At 39.8% G+C, this 10,583-nt stretch overlaps 2 protein-coding genes across 5 annotated transcripts in view; one reads left to right on the forward strand and one right to left on the reverse strand.

The window, feature by feature from the left end:
* Positions 1–504: 504 nt before the first annotated feature.
* On the reverse strand, positions 505–6,574 carry cep41 (centrosomal protein 41). 3 transcript variants are annotated; one of them, XM_044036715.1, is made up of 11 exons: positions 6,503–6,574; positions 5,886–5,949; positions 5,681–5,719; positions 5,182–5,243; positions 4,696–4,765; positions 3,876–3,981; positions 2,770–2,930; positions 2,184–2,251; positions 1,963–2,077; positions 1,624–1,833; positions 505–878 (listed from the first exon to the last, which is right to left on the reverse strand). In XM_044036715.1, the coding sequence occupies exons 1-11, from the start codon at positions 6,554–6,556 to the stop codon at positions 763–765; spliced, it is 1,065 nt and encodes a 354-aa protein (XP_043892650.1). In that variant the 5' UTR covers positions 6,557–6,574; the 3' UTR covers positions 505–762. The 3 variants fall into 3 exon arrangements, with proteins under 3 accessions (XP_043892650.1, XP_043892649.1, XP_043892651.1); XM_044036714.1 differs by having other exon boundaries at positions 1,603–1,833; XM_044036716.1 differs by lacking the exons at positions 5,681–5,719; positions 5,886–5,949 and having other exon boundaries at positions 1,603–1,833; positions 6,503–6,567.
* A 358-nt stretch (positions 6,575–6,932) lies between these two features.
* Positions 6,933–10,583, forward strand: part of poc1b (POC1 centriolar protein B) — a 110,650-nt gene continuing 106,999 nt past the window's right edge. Inside the window, exons 1-6 of one of the 2 annotated variants that reach the window (XM_044035715.1) lie at positions 6,933–7,252; positions 7,985–8,069; positions 8,797–8,968; positions 9,114–9,293; positions 9,788–9,895; positions 10,359–10,474. In XM_044035715.1, the coding sequence (XP_043891650.1) occupies positions 7,229–7,252; positions 7,985–8,069; positions 8,797–8,968; positions 9,114–9,293; positions 9,788–9,895; positions 10,359–10,474 (685 nt within the window). In that variant the 5' untranslated portion in view covers positions 6,933–7,228. The remainder of the gene's footprint in view (positions 7,253–7,984; positions 8,070–8,796; positions 8,969–9,113; positions 9,294–9,787; positions 9,896–10,358; positions 10,475–10,583) is intronic. The other variant, XM_044035714.1, reaches the window with a different exon arrangement.

The following is a 10,583-nucleotide window of genomic DNA, read 5'->3' on the forward strand; positions in this document are numbered from 1 at the left end:
GTAGCTACTCTGCATGTGTTGTTGCTTTTTAAGCGTGGCTTGAGACACGGAAAACACGCCTGCTCGCAGACGCAAGGAAAAAAACTGATTTGAGCCACTTAACAAAGGTCTTGCCTAAGAAAATCCACTATATTTTTAGTAACTGTTCTGCTGCTTTATTTTGCTGTTATGTGGAAACTGAAGTTTGTGCAATGCTCACTCTCTCACACCAGAGTCCACAGAGAAAATCAGAGTTTTTAACTCAAGTTCACAAGTCCTATTTGAAGGCGCCAGTCCTGTATGGGACTTACCATGTGTTAATTGCAAATTCACAAGTTTCTCTTGAACGCCGTGAGAGACAAGCCACATGGTGATGACAGGAAGTTGTTCAACGTGTTCAGCTGAAGGCAATTTTTCAGTCTTGCTTCCACAGACTTGATGTTGTATGTTTCAAAGACATCTGAGGTGGTTACAGAGATAACAGTAAACTGCTGAATAAGAAGAGTGCCTCGTTGACAGAAAACAGCGTGTTATCCAGGTGCTATTCATTTTAATATTCATTAATTCACAACTACTTTACAACAAACAATCACACACTTCATTCACACACACACACATTAACTTACTAACAAGACCACGTGTCCAGCTGGTTAGAGTCAGTTAAGGCTGATGATAACAACATCAAGTAATCACAATAATGCTTGCAGTCCATTTGTTTGGTCAGTGAGATCCATTACTGTTAGGTACACAGTATGTTTAAAGTTCATCTGTTGGTGGGTGGGGTTATTTCCAGGGTCTACTGCTCTGAACCCTCCCAGCTGTAGAGGAACTCAGTCGACTTCCAGCGCTGGACGCTCTGGACTGGGTGCTGATGGTCGACATGCGGCTGGACAAGCGACCTGCAATGGACACACACACGCGGACAATCATGAGACGTATGAAATAAGGGAGAAAATAACCTTTTTGTTGTGCAACTTTCTATTAGAAGTGGACAGATTTGTTCACACCGAGCATTAACATACATCCTCGCATGCATTTCCTGTGAGCACAGGCAACAACACTCGTGATGAATTATGGGCCGACATTAACTGTTTATTTTAATAGCATTAATTGTGAGTAGTGCCTTGCACACCATGGAGTGTGTGAAGCCACCTGGACGACAAAAGGGGAAAAAAGTGGATTAGAATGTTCATTAAACGTGCATGTATGTACACTGTATGACACTTCTTAAGATTAATGAAAAAAACTTGAATAAATCTAAAAGTCAAGCTCATATGGTAACTTTTTTTTTTGTTCATTAAATTCCAATGCAAGATACACGGGTAAAAAGTTCCTTTACATTGTTAATACAGACTTAAATCTGTTGTTATTTGCAAAATAATACAACTTTAAACATGTGATAAAAACTCGATTGAGCCAAATCAACAATTAAACCTCTGCAATTAACCACAATCAAGAAAATAATTATTGTTTGATATGTTTGAACTAACCGATGGAGGCAGCAGAGGATCAGCAACTGCTGTCGCTGATTCTCTCTGTGACCTTTGGTCATAAATAGTGACACGAACTTGAGTTTCCTGTTGTAAACGGGTATCTGGCAGCGAGATAAAGAGGCGAACATACTGTATTCTCGAAGATACTCACTTGGGATGAGCATCTCCTCCAGCTCCTCCTGGATCTTGGACAGCTCGTCTGACGTAAACCTCCACCTCTCCTCTGCTGCTTGTATCTGCTGCTGCTGCTGAGGCACGGAACTCTTTCTCGCCCTCAAGGACGCGGGTGAGGCCAGGCATGAGGTCGGGACGGGGCCCGTTGTCATTCCTTCGGGAAATTTCTTATAGAGTACTTTGAGACCTGGGAGAAGACAGCAGAAATTGTCTTTTCCACAATTTAAAAGCAGAGATGTTGGTTGTACTGTGCCAAATACTTGGTCTGGATTTTATTAGGAGAAGACTGAACTACCTGAGTGTAGAAAGATCTTACCTCCAGACAATATGAACAGATTTTCAAACCCTCGTTGACACATGCTGGTGGCTGCCTGGCTGGCTATTCTCTCATCGTCATCGTACAAAATGACGATCCTCCCTGCTACGTTTCTCTAAATAGAGGGCAAGTTAAGGTCAACCCTTGATATTGGCTGTGTGCACAAAATCCAAAGACAATAAACTGGGAGGTGTTTCGTGTAGTCTGTTATTGAAGGATACATATTCCCGCACTTCTTTGGTGTACGAGTCCATGGTTCGAGACAGCATGGTAATGGGAAAACTGTGTGCTGTGAGAAAGAGAACGACTTGTTCCGTCAGTGACATTTGTGACAAACTTTTCGATTTATTCTCAGAATGTTCCTGGCGCTTTATATTTCACCGTGACCTTAAACAAACGCCCAAAATTGAAGCACTTCCTTGTTACGACCCCAGGGACTCGTGACTGCTGTTTCCCTGTGAGTGTGAGATGGGTTGCAGGTGTGCATGTCTTGAGTGAATGACCTGCTCCTGGGAGCTGATTGGTCGTGCACAGAAGGAATACGAATAAGAGGCCTGAACATCCCAGCTGCAGGGGACTTCCTCAAACGACTCACAGCCAGACTGCCAGCAGACACTTTGTACTTGATTTTAATAAACCTTTAAAATGGTTTGTTTGACTTGTTGCTGGTGGACAGCTGAAAAAAAACTTGTCTTTGTTGGCTTTTGTGCCAAATGTGAGAGGATTCCCTGAGGGGGAACACAGCGCCTCCATCTACATCTGTCCCTGGAGAAGAGGCTTAAGGACTTCTTTTTCTTTGCCACCTACCGCTGATGATGTGACAGCGGTCGTAGTGGTCGCGGTCCCGGACATCCAGCAGCAGGTAGGGACAGTCAGGGTAAGGTCCGTCGGTCTGCTTGGGTGCGTCAGGCAGCTTCGGCTCTGAGATCTTCTCCTCTCGGCTCAGCTCTCCCACACCACTGATAACACTGAGGGATTAAAGTTTAGGAGCGGGATTCTTTAATAAAAATCTTATTTTTCTTTTTATTTGTTTTTAGCTAGAGACAACTCTTTATTTTTGAAAAACAATACACGAATAATGTTTATTCTAATTTATTATGTGTCCAAAAATCCAAAACTTTTGTCTTCAACCTTTTGAAATATTAAAACACCCTTGCAACTGATTTTTTAAAAAAACAAATAAACAAATTCTTCCAGCATTGACAACCCTTTAACACCCAGAGGAGACTGATGGAAGTCCAACCTCTACATCTGTTGTTTTACTAACGTCTGTGACCGTCAGTGATGATTCAGTTGGGTTTTCGTAAAGCAGGGAGATGTGAAAGGGAGTGTGGATATCAGCTGAACGACACTGCAGAGGCACAGTGCTATCATCTTCACCCCCAGTGTTGCCCCACACCTTTCTCTCTCCATCTGCCCTCTCTCACATGCTCTACCATTACAGCAGATTGGGTTACGCCCCCTGTGGTTGCTGATCAAGCTGGAGGGGGGAGGGGGGGGGGTGGATTACGGGGGATTCAGATTCCCCAATCTGTTGTCAGACTGGGGAACACAGGAGAGAGGGTGAATTTGTGGAACATGTCTCGAGGGACAGACAAATCTGTTGGATGCAGCTACAGATACAGTAAAGTGGGTATAGGATTACTAGTGTTCTTGTGATTAGGGGAGGGCACTAGACTGTATTAACGGTAGACACTTAAAAGCGTATGAGGATTGAGTGGCTGCCAGTGCGGGCACAAGGGAAAAACTGATTTCAGCCACTTGACAAAGGGCTGACCTTAGAAAATCCTTAAGTCTTCAGAGTATGTTTTCTGAATGAAAACTGAAGCCTCCTTGTCTCAGGCTGTAAAAAAACAAGTACAGCGTAATTTCATGGACCGTCGGAATGTCGGAGTATAAGAACAGCACAGTACCTCAGCAGTGTCGACCTGGCAGAGTGGCACATCTCCCCGGTGTGTTCTGCATACGAGCGATCGGAGTGACAAGCCGAGTCTGCGTCAGACGCCAACGACAGACAGTCTGCAAATGAGTCAGAAATCAGCCGATTTAATATCAATACTAAGTACAAGTTGTTTAATTATACTCAATTAGATTGGAAGCATTGAAGAGTGTGGTTGAACACGTCCTCAGCAGCCAGAGACATGTGAGTGTGAGCTCAATGGTGGCAACAACAAAAATCTGATTTCAGCCACTTGAAGTTTATAATATCTTAAGAATATGTTGGCTGCTTTAAGACAGTGACAGATGTAGATGTAGATGGAGCCACTGTGTTTCCCTCAGGGAATCCTCTCAGATTTGGCACAAAACTCAACAACAGACACAAGAATGAGCTGCTTCAATTTTGCCGTTTGCTCAAGGTCACTGTGACCTTAGTGGCTTTGCAAATATAAAGTCTCGGAAAAAGTTTGCTACAAATGTCACTGACGGAACAAAAGTCACCTTACACTTGAACAATAGCACAACACTGGCTTGATCTGACTATTTAATGTCGATAAATATAAAGGTATATTACCCCAGGTTTATTCTTAAAGTGGCAAACATATTCTTAGGATATTGCAGCCTTAAGCTGGTGTAGACTTTATTTGGCAAGCCTTTCATTAAGTGGCTATTTTCCTGCCACCCTTGCTTGCAGCGGTGCTTTCTTCTCAGCACAGTGAGCTGTAAGTATGTCTCAGTACTAATCATACGATCACACTGAACAACGCCTTCAAGTGAAGGACTGACTCGCGTTACCTTCAGGCCTGTGCGAGTCAATGTCATCCTCAATGTCATTCAGCTCGGACACCGATGCCACCTGAAGTATCTGGTGAGGAAAAGAAGACGGGAAATCAAATAGGCTTATCCTAGGAAGGAAGACAGGATTAACTCGTGAGGGTATACGTGCAAGTGTTTTGTTAAAGCTGACGCGCATGTAGTCTGTTAATTATTAAGCAATGTAAACAGGGTTTCACTCCACATTCTTTCGGCCATTTTCGACACATGCAACAACAGACGAGAGCTAGATTCTCAAGCAGAGGTTTTTAAATGTTTCTTCACTAAATGACATCCAAAAAGATCCATTTGTTGAACTTTGAAGCCTTTTATAAAAAAGTAATACATTTGGCCTATGTGTAATTGTGATAATTATGAAGGATAAATCTGGAAACACAACAACAACTGCTCCAGGCAAACACAATATGTTACAGTATTGAGAGGGGAAAAAAAAACACTGATGCTTACCATTTGTGCAAATGTTGACACTCCTAACCGCTTGAATATTTCATCTTTACGATACTTGTAATCTGAGGATAAAGGAAAAAGAAGTAAGATAAAGAAGTCTGGAATTAGTCTAAGAATCTAAATTTACTGTGTCATTACTACCTGACATGGATTTTCAAATGTTAACCCTTAAGTGGTGTGTTATTCAGACATTGTATTAATCTGGTTAATATCAGAATACTGTTGTCTATGTAGACTTAGTGAGAAAATCAAAGGGCATGTCAACACCAGATGACTATTTATCTAAAAGGAAAATTGTGGTTTTTTTAAGTATAGCACACACTGCATGGTCAAAGTGCTGAGAAATAGGGATTTTTTTGTTCCCCAAATTATTATTTGTATCTATTGAATGATATAACATCACAATACGTTGGGAGACTAAAACAATACCAATGATCTGTTGACTGATAGTGTAATACAACGATTTGCACATTTATTCCTCTTCAGTCAAGATACTCACTTCTTCTAATGTCATCCAAATAGTTTGTAAGGCTACATCCTGCCAAATGACACACAACAACACAATAAGCAGACAAAATCAAATATTATTTATGGCTCATCATTGCCATTTATTTGCCAGAGCAGATTACATTACGATATGTAGGAGATTCAGACTGAGATTTTTGACAAACAGACAAAATTACTTATCTGTAAGTAAACAGTACCTGTGTCTAACTTGGTCTTCACATACTGATACTTTGGGTTTTTAGGTGTCCTTTTTTCCATGTACTGGAAAGAAAAGAACATGGATTTAAATTATATAAATATACAACAATAGTTAATAAAAGTGAAAGTTGCTAGATACAAATAACAAAGTACAGATATGCGAGTGTTGTACTTAAGTACAGTAACAAAGTATGCATACTGCATTACATTACAACACTGGACAGGATCAACAAGTGAGTAATATCAAGTTTCTAAAGATTAAAACTAATCGTTTTGTAATATATTTTGTATTTAATTTTTTTAAGTGAACCACACATTTTCCAGTACAGTACATGTTTGACAATCTGGGTGTTTATTTCCCCCCCAAAATGTCTCACAAATCGTGACCCATGTCCTGTGAGTGACTGACCATGTTTAGGAAAACACGAAACTGATATTTTGCCAAGAAAAGCTGTTTTGAATATGCAAATAATACAGTGTTTTTTCTTCTTTTTTTGCCAGCGACGGCTACACACTGTTCTTATATTTATGTATACAAGTATGCGTTCGAAAGCTGCCTCCACTTATGAATCACATGGCGGAATGATTAATCGACTTAAATACAGCTGTTCTTTACCTTTACACTGCCTATGCCCCGGTTGAACGACATTCTTTTAAACAGAACGCACATACATGTCAAAGAGGAAGACCAAACAGACAAAACCCAACAAGCTCTCTTGTGATTCGTCAGTGAACTCAATTGGACCAATCAGAGAAGCTGATACTGCAGCAGCAGTTACATACGGCGAAGTACCGAGCTAGTTGCTAGGTAGCGGAGGAAGCGCAGCCCCACGTATTGCTGCATTTAATGTCAGACAGAAATGCGGATTGCAGATCTTTTTGTTTGCATTTTATCTCTTTCGTTTTGTATGTTATTGTTTCCTTTAGCGTCTCAATGTGTCAGATTAGAAGGCCAGACGACACACCAGCCACATATACACTGTATATTTATAATTTATAAACTTTTCCAGTGGTTTACTATTCCTATCCAAGTTCAGTGAACACAACAGCAACAGTCGCATCACAAGTACAACAACTGCAACGACTACAACACCGTGTTTGAGCAGTGGCGATAGCCTAGTAGTTTTGGCAACTTTTACAAATTCAAATCTCTGATTATGTTGATGAATGATTGGGCTTTTTTTTCGTTTTTAAAAGGAAAGACTCGCCGCCCCCGCTGCCGTTCTCTGCGCTCGACAGGTCAGGTCTGAGACAGTTGTTGAGGGCGCTCTGTTTGACTGAGATGGGAAATGCTGTACAACTTTCCCTCGGGCAGACAACATTAGCTCTGTAAGGACAACATATGGCAACAATGGCGTCTGTTATGGTGAGTGTATCCGTTCACACACGTTCCTACTGAAATATGTATGTTATAAAAAAAGAAAATTGCGCTTTGCAGCGCTAATTTGTAATGCCAACGGTCGCTGAGTTGGCGAGTTTGCTAACAGTGCTAAGAGGATTTGCTGCTGAGCGGGGCTGTCAGACACACACACACACACACTGGCTCCTCTCTGCTGTGATAACACTCATGAAAACAGTTTGTTTTTGTTACATGCTTAATCTGTGTGCAAACATTTCTGTACCACTACCAGCAACGTGCTTCCTTAGCATGTACAGTAGAGCAGACTGTAAATACAGCTCTGACATAAACACCATGAAACTACCAAGGACAACAACTGTTCCTGGACCCAGTCATTTCCGTATTTTCTTAATTTGTTGATACATTTGTTATAGAGTAATACATAAACTATTTCTGATTACGGAATGTAAATGAGTTATTCTTTGTACACGATAAGATGCAATGGGGTAAGAAAGTATGCACTTACTTATTGCGATATTTCATGACATGTTTGATAAATATGTTCTCTAAGGTGCATAACTCAAGGCTCAGGAGTATCCTTGTGTCTAAATGAGTGATATGTCACTTTATGGTTTTTATTTCCATTTTATTGAAACACTGCCTTGAAACAACTTTTCCAAACATCTTGCTAGACAAAAGTTCTTTATAAAAGCTGTAAAGGACATGCACAGTTTTGCTGACTGAGTGTTGTCACTGCAGGAGGATCCTACACTGGAGAGACACTTCAAGGGCCACAAAGATGCTGTCACATGTGCAGACTTCAGTCCAAATCGCAAACATCTGGGTAAATACCTGCTGCTACTGCCGCTGCCTTTATAATAATAATGATGTATTGGCTGTTGAAGCATTCATTTTGTCTAAGTTTGAAACAATTAATTGCCATGTTCTGTGATTTTTGGCTTAACTGTGAATATCTTTTGTTTTTTTTGGTCCTCAAAGAATCAACCTTAATCTTTGGTTGGTTTAGGGCTGCAACTAACGATTAAAATAAACTGTTGATTATTTTCTCGATTAATCGATTAGTTGCTTGGTCCATAAAATGTCGATCGGTGTTTCCCATACCTTAAAATGATGATGTTCTCAAATGTCTCGTTTTGTGAAATGATGCAGTTTTAATGATGTCTTTGGTATAAAGAGCAAATAAACCTGAATATAAAATAAATATATGTATATATATATATATGTGTGTGTATATATGTATATTTGTATATATGTGTATATATATATATATATATATATATATATATATATATATATATATATATATATATATATATATATGTATATGTGTATATTTGTATGTATGTATATATATATATATGTGTATATATATGTATGAATGAATATAAACCTAAATATTTACATTTAAGGAGCTTAAAAAACAAACAAACACTCAAACCATTTCATAGTTTATCAAATAAACTGACATTTTTTGGACCAAATTGCTAACTGATTGTTCAAGAAAATAACTCATAGATTATCGTGAGTTACTTTATTTCTTGTTCCTTCAGCCTCAGGTTCTGCAGATAAGAGTCTGATGATATGGAATCTGGCTCCTAAGGCAAGGGCATACCGCTTTATTGGCCACCAAGATGTCATCACTGGGGTCCATTTCTCTCCATCTGGTAACTTGGTGGCAACGTCATCCAAGGACAGAACAGTCCGACTGTGGAAACCTTCCATGTGGGTCTTCATTGTCACTTTAATCAGATATTTCTTTGGTTAATTTACTAGATATACTAGAAACGAGAGTGGTGATGAAGACTGATTTACAATAGGCTCGCTCCTAAATTAACTGTATTTGTGTGTGTGTGTGTGTGTGTCATAGAAAAGGAGATTCAACTGTTTTCAAAGCTCACACTGCCACTGTACGCAGTGTTGCTTTCTCCAATGACGGTCAGAGACTGGTGACGGCGTCTGATGACAAGTCGGTCAAAGTATGGAGCGTTCGTCGACAGTGCTTTCTCTATTCGCTGAATCAGCACACGAATTGGGTGCGCTGTGCCAGGTACTGAACCATTAAAAATGAAATTTGAATGTTATTGATTTATTGTAGTCCCATATCATAATAGGAAGTTAAACATTCTCTTTTACAAGTGAGATCTGGTCCAGACAGGGTCTGTTAGCAGCATCACACATGCAATGGAACAACCATGTCAACAACAAGTCATTTCAAAACGAAGGTGAAGAACAAAGTGCAATATTTAGTCGTACATTTGTCAGTTAATTTAAGCAACATAATGAATTTCCCCAGTGCAATCTATGTGAAGTCTCATGTTTTAAACATGTGTAAACCCGCCCAGCAAAATCAATGAACTCTTTTCCTTGTTACTACTAGAGGAGATTCCTCTTTTTATATTCCTCCAGTGAGTTGTCTTCATTTTCAAAGCATAAACAACATGTGTTTACAGATCGGACTGTAGTCGGATATGTCAGAACAGATTTGCAGCAGTTTTATTTCCTCTCATTCGGTACAACTTTCATATCTGTTCCTTCCTGCAGGTTCTCTTCAGATGGGCGCCTCATCACTTCCTGTGGGGACGACCGTTCTGTCCGGCTCTGGGACACTTCCACCAAACACTGCATCAACTGTTTCACCGACTATGGCGGGTAAGTCCTGAAGGCAGCTTACGAGAACAACAGGCAGTTCGAGCCTGCTTCAATTTTGACATCAGTAGGAATATTGTGACAAATATTGCTTTGTTTTGGACACTTTTGGACTAATTATTATTATTTTGAGTTACACTGACACTGAAATAAAGAAGAAATTGTTTGATAAGAAAATGGTTAAAAAAACCCTGCCACAGAAAGGGTAAGAGGCTAAAACGAAGAGTCTGTCAGTGATATGGATACATTTTTTTGTGTGCCTACATTCCGTATATGGTTGTATAAGTACTCTTCATTAACAAGTCACTGTGACATGTGACAAAAGCTGTAAATTTAGTTTTTACTTGAGAGAAAATTCTAAATCCAACAGAAAAGTTCTCCTGAAATACTTGCACAAACCACTTGGAACGAAAATCTGTTCATATGAATGATCCTTTCATGAGGCCTAGTGTTTTTATCTTTGTAGATCAGCAACGTGGGTTGACTTCAACTCCAACGGCACCTGCATTGCATCTTCAGGAGATGACCGTTCATTGAAAATTTGGGATTTACGGACCAACAAGCTGATTCAACATTATCAGGGTATGTTTAAAGTGTCATATCCAGAATATTTTCAACGTTTTCTCTCTGACGGCACTAAAATAAAAAGTTCCTGGCTGTATTTCCAGGTTATAAGTTTATTCTGTGTGAC

Source organism: Solea senegalensis, linkage group LG10 (genome assembly GCF_019176455.1).
Source record: "Solea senegalensis isolate Sse05_10M linkage group LG10, IFAPA_SoseM_1, whole genome shotgun sequence".
Taxonomy (NCBI): Eukaryota; Metazoa; Chordata; class Actinopteri; order Pleuronectiformes; family Soleidae; genus Solea; species Solea senegalensis.

Excerpts from the sequence above, each read along its gene's own strand:
- cep41 (XM_044036714.1), bottom strand. The coding sequence starts at position 6,556 with ATGTGCGTTCTGTTTAAAAGAATGTCGTTCAACCGGGGCATAGGCAGT. Across the intron at positions 5,244-5,680 it reads TTTGGATGACATTAGAAGAA|ATTACAAGTATCGTAAAGAT; the intron begins GTGAGTATCTTG and ends CTTTATCCTCAG. Across the intron at positions 2,078-2,183 it reads CCAAAGAAGTGCGGGAATAT|AGAAACGTAGCAGGGAGGAT; the intron begins GTATCCTTCAAT and ends CCCTCTATTTAG.